Source organism: Carassius auratus, chromosome 26, assembly GCF_003368295.1.
Source record: "Carassius auratus strain Wakin chromosome 26, ASM336829v1, whole genome shotgun sequence".
Classification (NCBI taxonomy): Eukaryota; Metazoa; Chordata; class Actinopteri; order Cypriniformes; family Cyprinidae; genus Carassius; species Carassius auratus.
Genome location: NC_039268.1, coordinates 21,563,411 through 21,586,277, shown reverse-complemented (window position 1 = coordinate 21,586,277; position 22,867 = coordinate 21,563,411). Strand labels below are relative to the sequence as shown.

General features: G+C 34.8%; 1 protein-coding gene across 1 annotated transcript in view; it reads right to left on the bottom strand.

Annotated features, from left to right (window-relative positions):
* LOC113044635 (glypican-5) overlaps positions 1-22,396 on the bottom strand; it is a 166,871-nt gene extending 144,475 nt beyond the window's left edge. Inside the window, exons 1-2 of the mRNA XM_026204783.1 lie at positions 21,807-22,396; positions 17,185-17,346 (exon numbers count right to left, since the gene is read on the bottom strand). Of these exons, the coding sequence (XP_026060568.1) occupies positions 17,185-17,346; positions 21,807-21,957 (313 nt within the window). The 5' untranslated portion in view covers positions 21,958-22,396. The remainder of the gene's footprint in view (positions 1-17,184; positions 17,347-21,806) is intronic.
* Between the last annotated feature and the right edge of the window lie 471 nt (positions 22,397-22,867).

Here is a 22,867-nt window from a genome sequence, read left to right as displayed (position 1 = left end):
ATTATACAAAAAAAATCTAAGCAAACAAAAATAAAATTATGAATAAAATAAAACATTAAATAAAAATAAAGTACTGTACAAAAAAGTTAAATAATAACAAACAAAAAATAAATTAATAAAACAACTAAAGCATACTAGTAATGTGAAAGTGTTCTATAAAATTAAATAAAATAAAACAAAATAAAATAAAAAATTTAAAAATAAATCAGGTAGGTAAATGATGAAAATACATTTGAGGACAGAATTTTGTATAAACTATTCCTCAAAGACACTATCCTGGGCTTTTTGTGAATGATTCATCCTCTGGTCAATATTTTAAAAGGCAATAATAGATTATTATAAAAGCAATGAAAAGCAGGTCTAAATCAAATCATATTGGCTTCCTGACAGTCACACAGAAAAAGCCTTTACTTTTGTTAAGAAATGAAAGTTCATGTCACTGAAACAGAATATTTTCATACATCTTTTCAGACTTCAAAAAAGAAATGCTGCTAGTTTGCAAATTATTTTCCCAAGTTGCCCATGTTGTTTGTTTGGAGTCCAAATCCTTATCTAGGAATGTTTTCTACAGTCAAACAGCATTTAGGTCACAGGAGAACCGTTCTAATGCTTACAAATATGCAATTTTATCTTTTTAAAGATAATCTTATACAAGCATATAACATCAACCACAAAACTGATTTGACTGATCTCTGTGCCAATTTATTTTTTTTATTTTTTTAGCGATAGGAGTTTGCATTTTAATATTTTATCGACCTCACAAGATCACTATCCTGTTGTAGACGTTTATAACCAAACATTACAATTCAATTTTGTCGTGGAGTCAAGTTGATGAGTCAATTTCCGCAAAGTTAATATTAACTAATAACTTCAAAAAGAAATAAACGTAATGTTCCTTTGGAATAACAAGCTCTGAGGAATCCAATCAGATCTGAATGTGCAGTCAAGTTAATAGAGTAAATTTGACTTCATGTTGACTTTAATGAAGAGTGGGGATATCAAACAAAGTTACAGAAGAAAGAAAGACAAACCACAAAGTCTGTGTGGGCATTTATAATGCTACTGGTCAGTGTTTCTTCGATTGGATGCACATCAACAATTCCAGCGCCACAGTAAATCAGCCCAGACTCCAGCGAGTACAGAAAAACACTAAAGCCTCTAATAAACCTCTCGAGAGCTTTCAACGCTTCCACAGTGTTTGACTTCAGCAGCCCACTGTAAACACACTCAAACGCACAGGTATGCTGCTCAGATCACAGATAAAACCCTATCATCAGTGCGCTGGATCAGGCTCCCGCTCTCCTACCAATGATTGTGAACAGAAGAATACCAAAACAACAAGAAAGCAGAAAATAAACAACATCAAAAAGTGCTAATGTTAATACTTTGGCTCTGGATTAGCTATTGAGTTTACCAAAGAACTAAATACAATAATAATCTTACAGCGCTTGGACTAACTTCAAATCTAAGATGGTTTTATAATGCTGGTGCTGCTTGTTAACTAGTCTTTGCTGTATCCTAGCTTGACCTGTTTAACTACAATATAAGAACAGATTAAACCCACCATGTAATATCAAACTGGATCCAAATATGTTTCCCTAAAAAGTATAAGCTAACACTCAATTTCAGAGCATTATGTTAACCACAACACTAACAAAATGGTTAATAGTTAATATTTAACAGTTTAATTGTTTTACATCAAGGCCTTTAATTGCATATATTATGTTGACTTGTTGCATTATGTTAGCATACATTCAAGCACGATAAATCCAAACACAAACAAACAAAAAAAAAGATAATCGAATAATAGAAAATGAAAAAAAATGGGAAAAAAATTACACACACACACACACATATTATATATATATATATATATATATGTGTGTGTATATATATATATATATATATATATATATATATATATATATATATATATATATATATATATATATATATATATACACACATACACACACACACACACACATACATACATATATATATATATATATATATATATATACATATATATATATATATATATATATATATATATATATATATTTAAAAACTAAATAAAAAAATAAATACTTAATATTTTATTTTATTGTTTTATTCAATCAAATAAATTGAAAACGATAAAATTAAATTATAATAAAAAAGAAAAATGAAATAAATACGTCTGATTGGTCATGACATCCAGACAGACACTGCATCACAGAATCCTCTGAAACAAGTTTCTACAAAACCTATTTCGGTATTACGTGCGCAGGGAAACGTCACTATTGCATGGCTTTAAATAAAGAAACAAACAAGCAGCAGACCAGCAGTGTTCCTGCTCTCCTGAATAATGCTCTGATGAAAAACATGTGAACAGAAGATGTTATCTTTCCTCTCTAAACCCCTTACAACCTCATAATTCACCGTGTGGGACAATAGCCCAGCGCTGTCTACAGCACAATCTGTTCTGCATGTGAACTTCAAAGCTTCGTGGCGAGATGCAGGACGCTTGTTCTGTGCATTAAGCTGATGCACCGTATTGTTCCCGGAGAGGGTCACGTGCGGCGTGATAAATCGTGAACCGTGTGTGTTGTATTTGTAAACAGATCTATCCTAAAGTTAGAAAAAGCAGAGCAAGGCTGATTTAGTCTGATAAAACCCAAGTCTTGTCCGTGAGCCAAAGCAAAGGCTTATAGGTTCAAAGAGAATCTTGATAAATGATTAAAAAGACTCAAACTTCTTACAGCTTTCAGAGGCAGGAGCCAGAGCAACAATGGGAAAGAGGAGGAACGCAGTGAAGCACGAGGATTGCCTTGAGGTTTCTTTAATTATAATTTGCTGTCCCTTTCGAGTAACCATTCTCACACCTTTACAGCCTTTGACCTCTTTTGGCACTCCATGTTTGGAGATAGAGGTCAACAAGAGGAGAGTTTATATGTAGATTATCATACCATTGCAAAAAAAAGGAAAGTTTCATCCAAAAAAAAAAAAAAAAAGCAAACTATATGGGTTTAAAATGACATGAGCGTGAGTAAACGATGACTCTGAGCGAGGGATGACCTTATATAATGACAATAAAATACCCACATAAAATGCTAAAGCCAGGCAGACAAGCCATAAAGGCGCTTCCCTGTTAGTAAGGGAGCAATAACAGACCTAAAATGATGGTTTCTCTCTCTTTAAACAGACACATTTTATAGCTAACCACAATACTGTCTGGGAAACCCCAGAAACTGAAGAGGATAAACGACAGAGGGCTTGATTAATGTGAATTCATTTAGCCAAAAGTAGACGTGTAGAATGGAGATGAAGCAGCAGGTTCATGAGTGTCCTGTCAGATCACTTCTTCAGTGATCAACCTCTTGAAGTGCTTTATGTTTAATGCAATGCAATGCCAGCATGCCTTATGGCTACGAGTGCGTCATTGACCTCAGCCAGCATAGAAATGTGCTTCATGCATAAATCAACAAAACTCCAATGTTTGATTTCAACTTTCCTAGACTTTATTTGACTGCAAATATAAAAAGCAAACAATCATGGATGTTTTACGGATGTGTGCCAGGACAGAACTCCATTCTCATGGCAGATTTCACTGTAAAATAAACATTCAGCAAAACAGAGCTTGGAAAGGGACAGCAAAATATAGTTCACCGGGGGCAAAAATAAGAAAATCAGGCCAAGGAGAGATGCAGGAGCAACATGAGGTCAGATTCGTGGAGAAACGAACTAAAAAGTAGCAAACCAAACAACATTTTCTCAGGAGCATTACAGCAGCTTCAAGTGTCTTCAGAAGCAAACTGTTTTCCAACATGTAGCAAGAAAAAACTCTACCAAAAAGTCTCACCAACGCTGCATTTCTTTGTTTAAAAATACAGTAAAAATGCTCTCAATGAACTCTCTCCGATTCAAAATACCTCTCTCTAGGCTCAAAAAAAAGAAAAAAAAACTGATTTAGGATATTAAACTTCATTGTTTGTAACTTAGTCCTTCAATAGTTTACATTTTATACAGAGCAGTATGACAAACCAAGAAAGCTGTTATTTTCTTCTTCGCATGAAAACTACAGCTCACATTTCAGACTCGTCCTAAATTACTAACACTTCCCATGTTTGCAAGCAATCAGCCACCGGGTTTGTCTCTTTTGTTTGCCTGTGGTATAATTATGGGGTCATTATGCCAAATGTCTTTGGGGACACAGAGGAACTAAGAGGTTGGATAGTTGCACAAACCATATCCTGCTTTTGAAGATGTTAAAGCCAGACACATTCAGACATAAAACCACAGGAGTAATGCTGTGTTGCTATTTATGCCTGCCACTCCAGTTGGGAATTTATTTGAGAGCGAAATCCTGAAGCAGCCATTCATGAAGAGAAGAAAGAAGTCAAGACACATAGGAAACAAAGGAGTCATGGATGAGATCTCATTAACATCTCAATTGTTTTCCGAGACAGTGATGGTAACTGAAATCGCAATAGTGTGGTCAAAGATTTTTCGATACTTAAATAATGAAACATCTAAGAGAGCATTAGACCGCAGTGTAATAAGAACATTTATAAACATGTTGTTCAACAAAATACATATTCAACAACATATCTGGTCTCCAAACACAACTTATAACGTCAGTTATAAGTATTATTCATATTTTCGATATGATTAATCGAAAAGAAATCAAACTGGAATATTCAGAAACCCAAACCAACCTAATTTTCACAATTTTCACACAATTTTCTACTTTCCACATTTCATCATTTAAAATAACATTAATTTACAATAGATAAATGTTATTTTCTTCATTTCGCATGACAGTATTTATTTATTTATTTTTTTTCTGCAAGAGATGGTGGTTATTTTCATCTTTCGTCATGGCAATATTAATTTATTTTGTGAACAACGAAAGTTCTTTTTTAACAAGAAGTTTTCAATAATGTAAATATAGATATATATGTGTGTGTGTGTGTGTGTGTGTGTGTGTGTGTGTGTGTGTGTGTATATATATATATATATATATATATATATATATATATATATATATATATATATATATATATATATATATATATATATAGAGCGAGAGAGAGAGATATATATATATATATTTATTTATTTATTTATATTAGGGGTGGGCGATATCTCAATATTTAAAATATATCGAGATATTTTTAAAACACGATATGGATTGTGACATATCGTATATATTGATATATTGTTTATATTTAATTCTGATTCCGCCACTTTGCTTGTTTGCCTTTACTGAGCTGTGCTCGCCCTCGCTCGCTCGCCCCACACCTCCTTGATTTTGTGCCCCTCCCCTCGCGTGTACAGAACTAGTCTAAAAAAAAAAAAGAAAAAAACTGTCTACTGTAGGGCCCTATGATTTCTGCGATGCAGAAAACGTGGACGGAATCGCGGATTCCAGTCATAAAAACAGAATTTACAGTCTACTGTCCAATTTGTAAAATTTTGCATGAATTAATCAAAAGTAGTTCAATTCGCTTACATCAAATCGCGATATGGACTAATATCTGCAAATATTAAGCCAGAACAGTCTATGTAAATATGAATCCTGCATGTTCTGCGTGTTTGTGTTAATGAATGGCGCAAAAGCTCGTCTTCGTCTATTACACACACGGAAGCGCGCGTGATTTTAGCGTCTTTCCTCTCACTAAATGAGGATGTAAACACATGAAGAACATCAAGAACTGCACTTTATGAGCATTTGACCAATTGATCGGAGTAAAACTAGCGTCATATATTATATCATAGATATAATTATATCATAGATGTAGTATCGCATACACAGAACTGTAAAAGTAAACTCGTCAAAATAAAAGTATTTGCCAGAAATCTATTACTATTGTTTAGCAGAATATACATAGTACATAGCCCACTAAGTTACTCCTAAAATTAAACAAACATAATTTAAGGAATAATCACACAACATTTCTTCCATGTTTTATTTTTAATAGTTTAATAGTTAAATAAAAAAAATTAAGTTTGCTTAATTTTAATTAATTAAAAGATAAATTAAATGAATGTTTTATGCTTTCATTTTATAACCAGAAAAATATAAATACACAGAATTTCTGAAGGGAAAAAACATTACATTCACATAAGGCTATTTTACGATTTTTTTTTAACTAATTAAGTTGTTTTTTATGCATTTAAATAATTACACCTTCTAAAACACAGAACTAGGTAACAATAAAACATATGGTGAAGAAAAAAACGTGTCATAGGGCCCTAAACGTAATATTTGTCATATTTGTTTTTGCAGTAGTTTTTGGGGGGTTATTTTTCCTGTAAAGATATCGATATATATATATATCGTATATCGAGATACAGCAAAATATATCGAGATATATTTTTTGCTCTATATCGCCCAGCCCTAATATATATATATATATATATATATATATATATATATATATATATATATATATATATATATATATATATATATATATATATATATATATATATATATATATATAGTCATGTTGTAGTCTAGTTATATTTCAATATTTATCTTTCAGTAAAAATCAGTATCGAAAATGGTATCGAATATCAGTATTTATCATCAATATAAATTTTAGAAATTTCATTATCATGAGTGGCAACACTACTTTGCAACAGTTTTTTTTTTTTTTCTTTTTTTTTTTGTAATGTGACATTTCGGAGTGGGCCTTCTGTAAGAGGAAAAATTAAAAAAAGAAATAATTGAGAGACAAAATTTCCACAACGTGGACAATAAAGTTACTGAACTGAACATGTCAAAGAATGACTTCTCTCTGAGTGTCAGTTTCTCTCTCTCTCTCAATGGAAAAGAATGCAGTCTTTGCTGAAACCTGTCATTTACTGCGCGGCTGCTGAAAACTGTCTGGGATCTTTCACCCCATCTGTGTCTACGGCCTCAAAATCTATGGAAAAGCTTGCATTTCAACACACTGAAATACCCAGACAGGAAAATACACAAATCGACTCTCAAGCATGACTCTCACAGCATGTCTATCTAACCAAGACCACCACAGCAACCAACTAGAAACACCTCAATGACTCCGAGCACACAGGAAATCACATAGCAATGCACCAATCAGGATTGTTCATGGCCGACTCCATACCATTTCAAAGCAAATTGGCCGATACTGATGTAAACAAAGCAACGTTGCGTTTATAAACCCTACTTTAATAAACGTTATACAGAGGCTAGATGTAAAGAAAATACCATCAAAAAATCCCATTCATACAAACCCCTAATTCAATATTTAGGATTTTCTTCCAATATTTCATGGATTGCTCTACCAGTATTTTCTCCTCTTTGTGTCTGCCTTCAGCGTCTCTGTTAACATCCGGTTTGCAGACTTGGTAATATTTCAACACACTTTTACTCGTAAATGATTGCAATGCAGTTAATGTGCCATTTCGGAATAGAGATTGAAAGAAAAGACACTAAAAACTGTCGTTCCGTGTTTCTAAAACCCACCTCCCCCCAAAAGGTCAATGTGAGTCAAAAGCCATGCGCTTTCTGGTCTGCGTCTCACACTAGAGGTCTGGTTTGTGGTCAGACAGTGGCAGTAATGAGTGAGCCACACTTAAACAGGGCTATTAGAAGAGGCTCTGAAAGGGGTGCGAGTCAAACACACAAACACAAGAGTGTTATTAGGGGCTCTACGAACACACTGACATTACTGTGTGAAAACGGTGCTGCTTTCTAGTGGCCAGCTGATTTAATGCTTCGTTGATGGATCAGTGCTGATAAGGAGTTATTGGAAACCTGCCAAAATAAATTGAATAAACAAAAGCATGTATTTCCTTGAAGTGGACTATTAATTTCCTTAGCTAATATCCTCAGACATGCTGATTTGCTTTGCACGTAGATGCTTACGCTCGCTTGAGGGGAGGCTGAAGTATGCATAGTTTTAAACATTTGAACACTGTCAACTATTCTTTAGAAACAAACTCATTTGAATGTTAGATGATTAAAGATATCTTATTCTGAGATTTGCCAAGAACATGCTAATGCTAATGTGCAACTTCCCATAAGAATCAATCATCTGTTTCTATCAAATCAAGAGACACATAAGACACAAAAGAATAAAAACTCAGCTTTGCATTAACAGAATAAATTCTATTTTACTATATATTAACATAGAAAACATTTATTTTGAATAATAATAATATTTCACAATATCACAGTTTTTACTGTATTTTTAATCAAATAAATGCAGCCTTGATGAGCAGAATAGGCTGAAAAACAGCTGCAAACTTTAGAACGGTAGAGTATATAAATAGAGCAAATGAGAAAATAACAATGTAATCATAATAAGGGTTGTCTTTGAAAGAATCTGCAGTGATAATTACATGATGGATCACTTCCTGAGTTACAGTGTGTTCACTTTCTATTACCAAATAAGTCATGATACACTGTGTTTACTACTATAACCCATTATGCATTTCCTTAAACTTTCAGACCTTTGCAAAATACTAATATATTTATTAGTTAAATTACGATGCTCTAGCTGTTCTCTGATATAAATACTTGCATTAATACTGAAAAAGAAAATAACATCAATTGTATGATGAATAGAACAATACCAGACCAAAAAACAGAAGCAGGCTGGATGCTCTTCCTATCCAGAATAATAATGACAACTTGAGGATTTTAATCTCATGAAAAGAGCTCGAGCAGATTTCCCAGAAAACAGATTGGAGTGAATCAAATTCAGAAGTTGTCAACAAACAGAAAGACATCTATACACATGCATCTGCTCATCTCCAGTGTTTGTTTAATTGCCAAATATTAGCAGTTTAAGATCCTTAAGGGGGCACAGAATGAGCCAATGTCAGGCTTCAATGTCTCAACCACCCAAACCCTGGCTAGCTCTGTGCAAAGCACACTAGAGATGGTAAGCTGAATGGATGGTGAATGGCACTTCAGCGGGGCATGCGGGCCACTCGGCCCGGTGCAGCATCATCCTCCGATCCATGAGTTAAAGCAGGCAAAAATGCACAGAAGACCACACAGCAGCACAAAAGCATGCCTTTGCCCTCCAACCACAGTCCTTTACCAGGAAGCTGTTTCAAACAGAGCCATTCTGTTTTCATTAAGCTGCCTTTGTTACCCGCTCCAGCGACAGGTTCTGATTAGTGAACGGCTGGGGACGGAGAGGTTGGTCTAGGTCATTAGCCTGAAGTCTACACTAAATCAGGTTCATGTGAGAGGAACACTGTGGACTGTGCTCTAAATGCAAAGATGCCACTGGAGTCCTGTTAGGAAATCGAGAACATATGTATGGGAAAAGCATATAAAATTAAGGCTAATGAGTAGGGCTGTGACGGTTGCTGTGACACGTGCACATGACGTGACACACTCTAGCAAGCATAATATGAAGTTTTGCATACAAGTGTAATAACAGTAATAGCTGCAAATAGTTTTATTTAGACTATAAGTCTATGGTAATTCACAAATGACCTCAAACACAACAGGTTTTGTCTGTCTAGTGTCTACAGGACATTTGAACTCTGTGTTAGTACCTCATAAATTATATATATATATATATATATATATATATATATATATATATATATATATATATATATATATATATATTATACTTAATATTGTGATTTTTTTCAGGATTCTTTGATGAATTTATATATATATATATATATATATATATATATATATATATATATATATATATATATATATATATATATATATATATATATATATATAAAAATTCAAATTCATCAAAGAATGCTGAAAAAAAAAAAATCACAATATTAACCATGGTGAACATTTGGCATCATGGTTTTAACAAAAATATTAAGTAGCAAACTTGCAACACTGATCATTTTTTTTCTTCATATTTCTCAAGTATCTTATGACTCAAGATGGCTGCTGAAAATCCAGCTTTGCATTATAGAAATATATTATATATGGAGTTATATTCAAATAGAAATAGATATTTTGAATTGTAACAATATTTAACAATTTTACTGTATTTTTTTTAAATACATGCAGACTATTTAAGCATAAGGGACTGGCAGTAAAGCAAGATAGCAATAGTAAGGGTCTTCCAATCACACACGCCAAATCACTTGTTACTCTAAACGTCGAATAAAGAGATTCCGACCACATCCTCCACTGTCTCCAGGGAATGTCAATCTGTGACATAAACGGTCTAAATTCAGCCCATCACAGCGTACGCTACCACCCACATGGCATTGTATCTTCCTGCTATTGAGAACAATCAGTCAAAAAGTCCCACTTTCCACACTGAAAATGCTTATGGCCACATAAGCATGGAAAGCACGGAGGGACGTTCGATCCTGCCAAGACGACTTCCTGAATCACAAAGAGGAATTAAGGGACCGCAATGCAAGTTAACAGGGAGACATTCGGAAATACAAGTCATGCATATAACGTGTTTTATGGGCTCAAAGTGGCCGGTGACAGGTGAATAAATCGACAAGGCTTTGCATCTTTCCTTCTGTTGTCCAAGAACCACAGATGCGAAGTTTAGAAGTTAAGGCTTTTCTGCCTTTTGGTTTAATATCAAATTCTTTTCAAGCAGCTGTGTTTAAAATCTACTTAAAAGCTGAATTTGCATTAAAGTGACATAGATCTAAAATAATCATAGTTAAATAGTTGGTAAAGAAAGAAAAAGAAAGAAAGAAAAATTGGTAAATAAGTATATAAAATAAGTAAACAAACATCAAATAGTTAATTAATTAGACAGTTCCTGGAATAATTTTTGTGTGTTCTTGTTTTTTTTTTTTCTTTTTTTTTTTAACAAAATAAATTTAGTGATTTGTTTTTCCATTACCATTTTTTCAACACAAATATATAAAAAAAATAAAATACCTGTATGATTTTCAACAGTTCAACGAATTATTATGTATTTTGAGATATCATGCATGCATGTGGTTTAATAATAAAATCGATAAATGAATGTACAACTGCCAAGCATGGAAAAAAAAGCCTTACACCATTAATTAAACAACTGCAAGCTCTATTTAGTCTTGAGCCAAAAAAGCAACATATGAACAATTCAATTGTGCTGTGTTTAGTTTTTATTGGTGTAGAAGTCTCCCTTTTCTGCACAATAGACTATTATCTGTACACAGTGAGTCTGTTTTGTTGTTTTGTGCCTGTAAAAGGTTTAATTTTCTTCACTGTCATGGCAAGGGTGATGAATCACCGCCTTGTCTCCATCTGTATCAAATAGAAATACATAATTAATGGGCTTGTGTGTAACAAATGGGAACATTAGTCCTTAATTTCATCTTGCTCTCCCGGTCTGACGTGAACACTGTCTGTATGAGCTATTGGTGATTAAATTAGGACTGCAGATCATCTGGGGTCAGTGGACTTGCAATGGACCCGTCTTGTCTTTCATTGTTCCTCTCATCATCATTACGGTACACAGACTTCTGCATCTGATAGCTCTGCATATCGCTGTGAAATATGCAGAGGGAGTTTTTTAAGCTTTGCATTGGTGCATGACGATTTGTTATCAGTCCACAATTGGACATAATCACTGGAGAAACGTAGCATTGCATCACATGCTCACCAATGGATCATCTGCAGTGAATGGGTGCCGTCAGAATGAGAGTCCAAACCGCTGATAAAAACATCACAAAATCCCAAAAGTAATCCAACACCACTCCAGGCCATCAGTTAACATCTTGAGAAGAGAAAAGCTGCGTCTTTGTAAGAAACAAATCGATCATTATGGTGTTTTCACACTTCCTTCAGTGGAAAAAGTCCATCTCCTGTTGTCCTCTTACATCAAAATCACACCAATGCATTTGTTTAGAGCGGTTTTGAACGGTTATTGGCTTGTAAACGGTACTTGATTTGTGCACATTTCTCTCCTGATTCAGACCAGACGACTTTTTCATTGGAGGAAGCATTATCATCAACTAATTGTTTGACATTAAAAACATATTTTTTCTTACAAACACACAGCTTTTCTCTTTACAAGATGTTAACTGATGGACTGTAGGGGTGTGGATCACTTGTGGATTATGGTGATGTTTTTATCAGCTTGCCATTCTGACGGCACCCATTCACTGCACTGGTGAGCATTTGATGTAATGGGTCATAATTTTTTGGGTGAACCACCCCCCAAGAAGTTTCCATACAACCTTTTGCTTTCTAGGAGGGATACTTCTGTAATAAAAAGCTCTCATTTGTAATACCATTCCACTGTTTTTTCACAATTCAGCAGGTTGCTAGACTAGTAAACCACAAAACATCAAGATATTTGCAGTAACGCTGGCAAGAAAATGTTCATAACTCCCAAAATGATGATTCACACACTTTCAAAGTGATTCACTGTGAATCGAACAACAAGCCAGAGGCCTCTGCACAAATTCTGCTCATTTTCCTTCCATTTTCCTTTAAAAAGTATGCCTACTCAAATACTTTCAACAAGTGACTTCCAGGTATTTTGCTCACTCAACAGTGCAATTTTGCTCTCACTAGTGAGGCGCTCTTAAGAAAACATCTCGCCCTCTTATTCCAGCCTCCGTCTCGGAACAGATTGCCGTTTTCTGCATCATCTGCTTGGGCATTTCACGATATCAGCTCTCCACTGAAGCAGAACTCACTTTGATGTCATTTGGCAATGTTGGGGAAGCAAAAAAAAATAAATAAGGAGAAAATAAAAGGTGAAATAAGTTTAGCCGATGGCCTTTTCAACAAGCAACCTTCAGCCAACTGAGAGGCCACGACTCCAGCTCCACAGGAGCATGTTTGTCTTTAACCTGGGGCCGTAAAGAGTCTTTGCGTCAAATGTGCAAATATGCTGCTGCCCACTGAGAGAGACGCCGGTCCACTCTCTTTCTTTCACTCTGAGAGAGGTTTGCCATCATGCCATGGCAACCACAACTATCAATCTTACTGGCTAGGAATAATCCACCGACCAAAGATCTGCAACCAGAAATTCAACAGGCAACAAAGAATAAAGTACAAGAAATCACCATCAATATAAAAAGAAAGAAAAAATGTTTCGCATTTAGAAAATAAGCCTTAGTGTCAAAGAATTTGCATTGTGACTTTATGAAATTTATGAAAGTTTAAATATATATATATATATATATATATATATATATATATATATATATATATATATAACTAAAAAATGATATGTGAATATAACTATGAAATTGAACTTTAGAATTATAAAATTTGCATACATTTACAAAAAAAAATTATAAAATAACAAATTATGCATTTTATAAAATTACAATTAATTGAATAAATTTGTACAATAAATTGATTTTACATATTGAAAATTTTGAATGTGTGTTAATTAAGCATTAGTAAACAGATAATTCATTATTTATAAAGCATTAACACAGTAATAATCAGTTTATAAATACAGATATAAATGCTTTATTTTTTTATTTAAAAGCATATCTATAATGTGTTTAATAATTGTATTTTCATACTTTATTCATGATCAGCTTTTCATTTCTCAATGAAGTATAGCATTATTTACAAACCAGTTATTTAGGAGTTGCCAGTGATTCATAAGATCACAAGAAATGTAGTAAATTCAGGTAGTTATAAAGCATTTAGTAGTGCTCAGTTAACTATTTATGTGAGCTCATCTAAGGTGAGTCTAGTTTATGCCTTATAAAGCATTTATAAAGGATATTTAAAGGCTCAGTTATCGGAAACAAACACCACACAGTGATACAGAACATAGAAATATTAACAGCCTTTAAATCTCATTTGTAAAAGCTTTACAAGGCATAAATAGTCCTCACTTTAGATGAGCTCACAAAAATAGTTAGCTAACAACTACATATGTTTTATAACTACCTGAATTAACCCTGAATTACAATAGAAATACATGTTAATAAACCATTTATTAATACTATAAGTAACTATTACTATATGTCTGAATAAAAAGAATAGTTTATTAATATTTTACTTACAATTTCTAAGTGATCTTATGAACCATTGACAACTCCATAATAACTGGTGTGTAAATAATGCTATACTTAATTTAGAAATGATAAATTGATCATTAATAAAGTATGAAAAAACAATTATTAAATACATTATATATATATGCTTTTAAATCAGGTATAAAGCATTTATATCTGTATTTATAAACTGCTTATACATGTCTATTAATGCTTTATAAATGATTAATTAACTGTTTCCTAATGCTTAACTAATGATTAATAGCATGCAGTTATTGTAAAGTGTTACCGAAGTTTCTTCTGTTCATCAAGCCTGCATTTATTTGCTCAAAAATACAGAAAAACAGTTATATTGTGAAATATTATTACAACTTAATATATATATAAACATTTAATATCACCATGCTAATATAAAAAATGCATTTCACGTCAACATGCGTCTATTAAAAAAATAGATAAATTATCAGAAGACGTATATTTAACTGGTGGTAATATATTAATATCTAGCACACAAGCAGGGACCAACAGTGCACCTTCAGGAAACTTTACACAGCTACAGTACCAACTGCGCAAACATACGGTCCTCACTATACACACATGACTGCATGATTTACAGTGGGGAAGTAGAACAGTCTAAAATGCAAACAAGTCTTGTAGGCAAGCAGACCATCACCTTGTGGTTGAATTCTCACAGTATGCAGTGGTTCAAAAGCAATTCCTAGCAATCTAATCTTCCCAGCATCTACACTGTACACATCTCCAACTGAAGCTGAAGTTTAATTAGGAAAAGGTGCAGATTTGTTTCAAAGACAAAACTATTCACGTTTCTCAAAGACAAACCGCATTATAATTTGGGTTCGATCTAACCTCATAAAAATGGTAGCAAACCCACATTTCATTCGACCACCGAAATCAAAGCAAGTAAAACAAGATGTTGCAGTGATTTCTCCAAACACCCCAAATGACAGAAACCGCATGCATTGTTTAAAGACAGTAAAACACATGGGAAAAGTGACAGGATGGGAAGGATTGGGAAGCTTGAGTTATAGATGTACTGATTTTATCGGCTGATCGTTTTTAAACTTGTCAACATTATAAGTACATACTGACCTACATAAGGCAAATAAATTAAATACAGCAACAAAGGCAAAATAACATTTATTGTTTATGGCTGGATGGACATACTACAATACATAATGATATTACAATAAAATGCAATACAATACTCTTATTTAAAAATACATATACATAAAATGTTTAATATTTGTCCATTTTAAAATGTTGAAAATAATGTGTCATTATTATCCCTATCCAACCAATGCTAAGAATATATATATATATATATATATATATATATATATATATATATATATATATATATATATATATATATATATATATATATATATATATATATTTATCAGTATCAATAGGGATGCACAATATATTACGACATATTACCATGTTTCTCACAGGATGTGTACAGTGTTTCAGTCATTGTGTTAATATCTGTTCAGTAGAGCGTTGGGTATCATATTGGAAAAAGGTAATAGCTAGTTAGACACCAGGAGGCTGAGATTGGGCTCTGTAATATGGGGTTAATCTCATAAAATGAGTCTTGTGATTAAACACCATCAGGGCTCTCCCCGAGTCTACGCCCAACAAAATGTGCAAAATGTTTTTAACTACTATGGTAACTGCCACCTGAATACCACTTTTCCAAATGATGTGATATAACAGGTCTTGAACTGAGATAAAAAGGGCCCTAAACCACAAGAGAAATAACCCAAGAGGTTTGGTTTAATGACACAGTCTGGACTGCGGGGAAACTCTCACACTAATGTTGTCTAGCAGTGTAGGCAGTAAACAGAAGCGTGTCTACACCTGCACGAGACTGTCAGTCAGTCACAACTCAGAAATTCAAGTGCAATGCAAAAGAGAGGAAAACAACAGGATCATTTTTACCACTGTGAAGCTGGGCTGTTTACTGAAACTGAACACTGCTGTCTATCAGCAGATGTGAAAACTAGAGATGAAACCATCAGCTGTACACATTCTATGAGAGAAAGAGATGCACAGTATATTAGTAACCATACTGATATCGGCAAATACTCGATCTTCAGCTTTGGTCAGATTGGGCTAATATTTTATTTCTGATTTAAATGGCACATAAATGCGGCAGTTGTAGCATAATATTATATATTATACTATACTTAGTGTAAGTATATACATATATAAATTTAGATTTTCTATATATTCATAGTATATATAAACTCTATTGCTATTTTAAAAAGTGTGAAAATTATCATATCAATCAAAATACAGTCAAAAGCTTTTTCGCTGCTCCAATGTTGCCATTTTTAATGCATTTGCTTTTTGTAAGTCAGTATAGATTTATAATATTGACCATTTTCAAAAATAATGTCTGCCTATCAGTGTTGGCAAAGTGTATAAACAGATGTAATGCAGCATCACCTCACTCACTTTCAAAGTCAGCATAAAAAGTGACAGTGCGCTCTTGATGTAATGGAGACTGTTAATCTTCACTCTTCTGGCACTTTTGCAGCGATCTAAGATCTCCCCACACTCACAGTGAACCGGCCCATCGTGAGCCACTACACACTGACTAACCACCTTTGTGAAACCTGAACCCGAGCCTCTGCTGAGAATTTGCGGTAGGGCACAGAGAGGTTTTTGTCAGGAGCGGTGCATCTTCTTGCATCAGCACTTATGGGAGATTACAGGTTATCCAGGTTTGTCATTTGGTTCAGATGAAGGATACCCTCCTCCTCAAAGGTGCGTAGGCTCCTATGACCTCATATTACGAAGCTGTGAAGGGTTCAATTAAGACCTCAAAACAAGCATCTTGGTGTACACCTCATCAAGGAAGCCATTAATTCACAAACCTTAAACGAACACTGGTCGACCTGAAATGTACTGAAAATACAGCCCTTGGAATGCCACCGGAGAACTAAATCACATATTGTGGGTTTCGGGGAAAAGTATACACTGACAATACTTTACTGTACACCATGTAAAATGTCTGGAAACAAACTGACATCATACCAAACAAGAACACCACAAAGTGCTAAAGGTTTTAAATAAACTGTTGATTTTTCAAACTTCTGATGAGCTTTAAAACGGAGTAGAAACACATTTTGTGGTAAGAGAACTGAGGAATCATCTGCTAAGCATTGTAGACAATAAACCAGTGCTAGTCTCCAAAACCAATGAACTAACCTTGAAAAGCAGCCACGTTGCGTGAGATGAGGAACTTCAGACTAGAGCTGGTTGTCTGGAGGAGGTTCTGGATGTCCCGTCGCGCCGCCACCTGGTAACGCTCCTCCATCTTCTTGGTGCAGCACGTTAGATTCTTTGACAAACAAACCTGAAGATCTGAACCTGTTGAGACAGATGAAGGTTGGGATTGATAACCAAGGTGGATATGTACTTCTGCATCTAGGAGAAAGTACATTTTCTGTCAACAGTGACAGTTTTTTTTTCACCTAAACAATCAGATAAAAAGATACATAATAAAAAAAAAATATATATATTATAATTAATCATGTTCTAATCAAATTTCTGCGTATAGGAAAAAGTAAAAAAATGTAAAATCACAAAAAAAAACTAGTTTATCTAGTAAAAAAATTATACATTTTTATATTAAATACAAAAATACTTATAATTATTATTCATCGAAAAATTATAAAAAAATGAAATTAAAAATGCATTAATTAGTCTATTATTGTTTTATTATGTATATTATACCATCCAGACACAACATATCAACATCCTAAAAACCACCCAGAGCAGCCTAGCAACTGCATGGCAATCGGTAAAAATAGCATTGTGGCAGACCCAGCTCATTTTATTTCTTTACATTTACAGATCCACTTATGTTATGGACCATTATCAGACTCATATCACCACCGGCTGGTCATGAAACTCCACGTTTGTGCAAGCCGCAGCAGGCCGGTAGGGTGGGGGAGATAAAAGGGCTGATGTCTCTAGCCATCAAAACTCTTATCCCACTGAGATCCGACAAAAACTTTCCATCACTACAAACCCCCCTCAAAAAAAGGTCAGTGCGAATGACAGCACCTAAGGGGGCTTTAGCTCTAGGAGAACCGCACGGGACACGTTAGGACAAGCCAAGTTTTGCTAAAGATACTATCACCACACCACCACACAATGTTTCGAGTTCCTGAGCAAGATGCAAAGGAGATGGCTCGAGGAAAGGAATTCATCTCTGTCTCGCTAGAACGAAATGAAAGCACCCCGGGAAGTGTTTATTTCTCACTCACAACCCGTTAGACGTTTCAGTGTAATCACCTGAGAGAATAAATCCACCCAACTGTGAACTTTTCCACCCTCCCTTTTTGCCCCGGTTTCACATGATTCAACAGGCTGGGAGACTTGGGAATTGTTGAAGAAGACTGGAAAAGGGACTCCTCGTCAGTCATCAACACAGACAGAGGACTTCCTTGAGGACACATTGCTGCTTCTACGTTTGGTACTCACTGGATAGAAATCGTGCTACATGCGCAATGTTTAATGCAATATTCCAGTTTAGAACACAAGTTTAATTCATATCTTTGGATGCAAACATAGCTATTTTCAAAGTAAAATTCCCATGAGTAACATTCAGATTTATCCAAAACGGGTGGACTTAATTATGAAAGTTTTTTTTTTTATTATTTTATTTTTTTACATTGGTTTATATAGGCTACATACTGTGGCAGTGCATAAATTAATTGTATAGCGAGTGTCTAATAATTTACCACCGACAGTAAACCTAACCTATAGTGTTAAAAAGCAAATGCAAAATAAAAATGAATTTGCAGAAGCAACCATGGCATTTTAGCTGGCTTCAACAAGTCTTTAAACTCTTATTGCTACTCCTGTTTCACAGCACTCTGACTGGAGCAGTTTTACTACACCAGGTGTGCAACCGAGCAAGTTTACTTCATCAGAAAAGCCACACACATGAAGCTGGTCATGTGATTCAAATGTCAAAATGCATTAGTTTACAAATATGCACTTTGATACGTGTTTTGCATTCATAACACAGTATTATGCAAGAAACTGCATGAGAACGTTTCTTTACATAGATTAAGAACATTGTGCTATAAGAAATGTGTTTTAAAGTAATGTTATTGGTGTTTTGCTGCCTCTACGGTTCATTTCAGCTTTGTATGTATAGCTACTTTTTTGGACTTTTCCCAATGAACCTATGTTGACAACTCTCCCACGACATCCCAATGCTCAAATAAAATAAGTTCACACTTCTTTGAAGCCTCATAGACCTTCTTACATGAAAGCATCATGAAGAAATTACCACAAATGCCCAGGTTTGATCAAATGCAACGTGAGACTAGGGTTTTTATTTTGCTAGCAGCGACATGCTGTTTCAGGGGTCCGAGCGAAGCAATGAAAAGTGTGATTTGGAAAAGACGGTGCATTTTACAAGCTTCTCTGACAAGAAAAATTTTCTGGCACACATGCCAATGCTACATTAATGGGAACTTACAGAAATAAACACCTTTGAGGAACCGTTTAAATGTCAACATGACTATTTTTAAGTATTTTATTTACCCACCCACCAACTATGGTGGTCAGTTGATTATTTGATGTTTAAGGACCTAAGCTCTCACACGGGTCATGTGGTGGGGGATATAATTGGCCTGAAAATCGCTGGACATCAAACAGTTTGCTTTGCCCCTAACATCCAAGATTGGAAGCAGAGAGAAGAAAATCAGAACAGCATAGAGAAAACAGCAATGAAAGTCTGTCCTTCAAGATAACTTCCATCACAATGTCTTGTTCGCTCCTCAACATTTTAATAAAACCAAAAAGAGTCAGGAAAGCTTTGAATTTAATTTAAGCTTTGTAAAATAAAACCTGAAAGAAAAAGTAGTGTGATGGGAGTGAGTCAGAGCAAAACAGAAGAAGCAGAATAAAAATCTCTCAAGATGCTGTTGATATAGACGAATACAAACGTATTAATGAATATCTTCAACAAGGTCAAACTTGATCTGTAATTTACAGTACATAAGTCTCTTCACATATATCATAAGCTTAAGAGAGAAAGCATGACATCATGCACCTGTTTTTACAGATGTACAAAAGCCTAATGTTTTCTCTAGACCTGTCCAAAAGAGGACAGTCGAAAATGTGAAAAAAAAAAAAAGAGGTGGTTAAATGTGCAGTAGCTACAAACTATAACAGTATGATCTGATTCCAAGTCAATTACTATAACTTAAGTTAATTACCTGGTCTGTATTTTAAGAATGTTTCATAAAACTAAATCACAAAGCTGTAAAATCTAACAGTTCCCAGGCTCCCGACCAAAATCTCTGGAGTTCAGGATGAGCAATGAATACAAACACCTTACATTACAACTTGACCAGCAAACCACACAACCCCTAGCTCTAAATTCCTGTAAAACTCAGAAACAAACTTCTTCCAAGCAGCACTTTGAAGTGCACTCCATTTGATGACCTCGGTGGGAAACAGTGTACACGCTGTTCTCCTCAAGACACTTAACATCCATTAACACAGCAAAGTTTGTCAAACTGGTTAGAGGTTGCCTTCCTCCTCTGATAGAAGCATCTCAAAAACCATTATTTGGGAGCCCAAAAAACTAGATCAGATCACAAGAGCAAACTGGAATGATTATCTAAACAACCTGACAAAGAGCGTTTCAGAGGCTCAGAGATCACAAACCAAACAGTCCTCGGAGATTATATACATGACAGCTGTTTAAACCAAACAGAGCATCTTCTCTTGACTAATTACAGCTGTATTCTGCAGTCAAGTGACACCAGTTAGTTTCTGACCTGTATACTTGATCTTGAAAAGTGATTTGAGAAAACAGCAAACTGATTTTAAATCTCAGCTTGAGGCTGAACAACAAGTAAACCACTTTGAACTGCAGGGTTTGATGGAAAACTGGGATATGTTCAGTATCGACCCATATTCATATTTTTTTTTGTAAACCGATTTGTTTTTGCTAGATGCTGGAAGCCTTCTGAACACCAAACAAGGAAAGGATTACACACATATATACACACAAACACATATATACATGTACATATATATATATATGGGACCCTTCATCTCAATTTCCTGTGAAGATGAGTCGTGTACGAATCCTATAAACTTCAAAGCACGCACTACGCAGAATCTCAACTTCAGATGCTCTACTTCCACTTTTAGTAGCCTGAATGCGCTTTTCTTGTTGAATGTTAACTGAAAATATTTCGTCTTAAGTCTTTCGAGTGAAGCGAAACAACAGCATGAGACACCATTCATTACCAGAGTTTATTTGAAAAGTAATGCCCTTCAGTCAGACTGTCTTTGAGTCGACCATTATTACCTCAAACTTCTAAAGCCGGTAAACGCACCCCACGGCGAGGAAATGAGCAGAGCGTCTTGAAAGCGTCATATACCATCAAGCGATTACATATTTGGGGTGAATTTCGCGCAGTTAATACAACTTTTCAAATCTTGTACATCTTTGAAGCGTGGGAAGTGAACACGTTAAAGGTTTTCTAACTGAGGTGACAACAGGTTTCGAGCTGAATTTCAGCTTAGGTACTACTTATTTACATTAAGTAAGCGTTTCCGCATCAAGAATGAATTGAGAAAGATTTATGACTAAAACTCCAAACTGTGTACTAAATACTTAATATTTTTTTTAAAAAAACTGGCATCTGTTAGATAGTTTATATATTAAATGACCATCTTTACATCTGTTGTGGGAAAATTAACACAATATGAATAGGTTACTAACTGTGGAACAAAATCATAATGTGTTGGAGACAGTTCATCCCTGACATGTCAAACTCAAGACATCTTACCTGTTCTCGGGGTTTCAGGTATTGATTTTACAGGTCCGATTTCCTTCGACTGGAAAACTTTACGCACTTCACTGCAGTTCATTAAAGTCCCCCGACATGGATCGATGAAAACCGCAAAAATCGCATAAACCAAAACTCCACGCATCCCCATTTCCAGAGGCGTTTACTCTTCCGAGTAAAGAAACTAGAAAAACGGTGGTGTCGTATAGGCTACGTCTCAAAACTCAAACAGCAGTGAGTTGAGGTGAAGAAAATATTTTCAAGAGATTGTGCGTGTCACACTCACGCGCCTGAGGAAGGGTTTCGCGCAGGAGCTTCAGGAAGCGCGCAGTGAGTGTGTTGAGAAAGACGGAGCTGTCAAGAGAGAATGGGCGGAATCCTCAAAGAGAAGAGCCTCTAGCACACCATCTACACGACCGACGAAGCGGACTAATACCGACAGCTTTAATGACATCATTTTAGAGCGTTTTGAACAATAATAGGCTAAACTCTAGGAGCTTTACGACTTTATATATGCACATACAGGCACGTATTCCTTTACGTTAAAAAAAAACTAACGTATGCGCGCGCTAACAGAATTCGCTGTTGCCCGATATGGTAACCATATCAACAGCGGTTCGATTCAAGTTACTGTAATATTTACATATTAAATACACAACGTAACGGTTACTTCGCTAGGCGCGTACGAAAAAAAAAAAAATACCGATTTTCTTTTTTTTTCTTTTTTAGTTGATCCACCCCTGCACCATGCCCTAAAACTATGTCTATATTGTCTTATTTGAAAACAATAATAATAATAAACACGTTTCAAACATGGGTGAAGCTAGTGAATGTTGAAAAGGCTTAACCAAAACGCGTAATGCAAACCACAGACTGGAAATAGAACATAAATGAAAAAAAGGGAAACTTTTTTTTCCTGGAATTGCGAGCACACGGAGTTCCTCAAACAGGTTGCAATGGAGCCATCTATTGGAAAAATAATGAAACCACGTGCATCACATCACTCGAATGTACGAGACTAAATGAATTGATTTTGACATCCAGTTAGCATCTTAATAAAA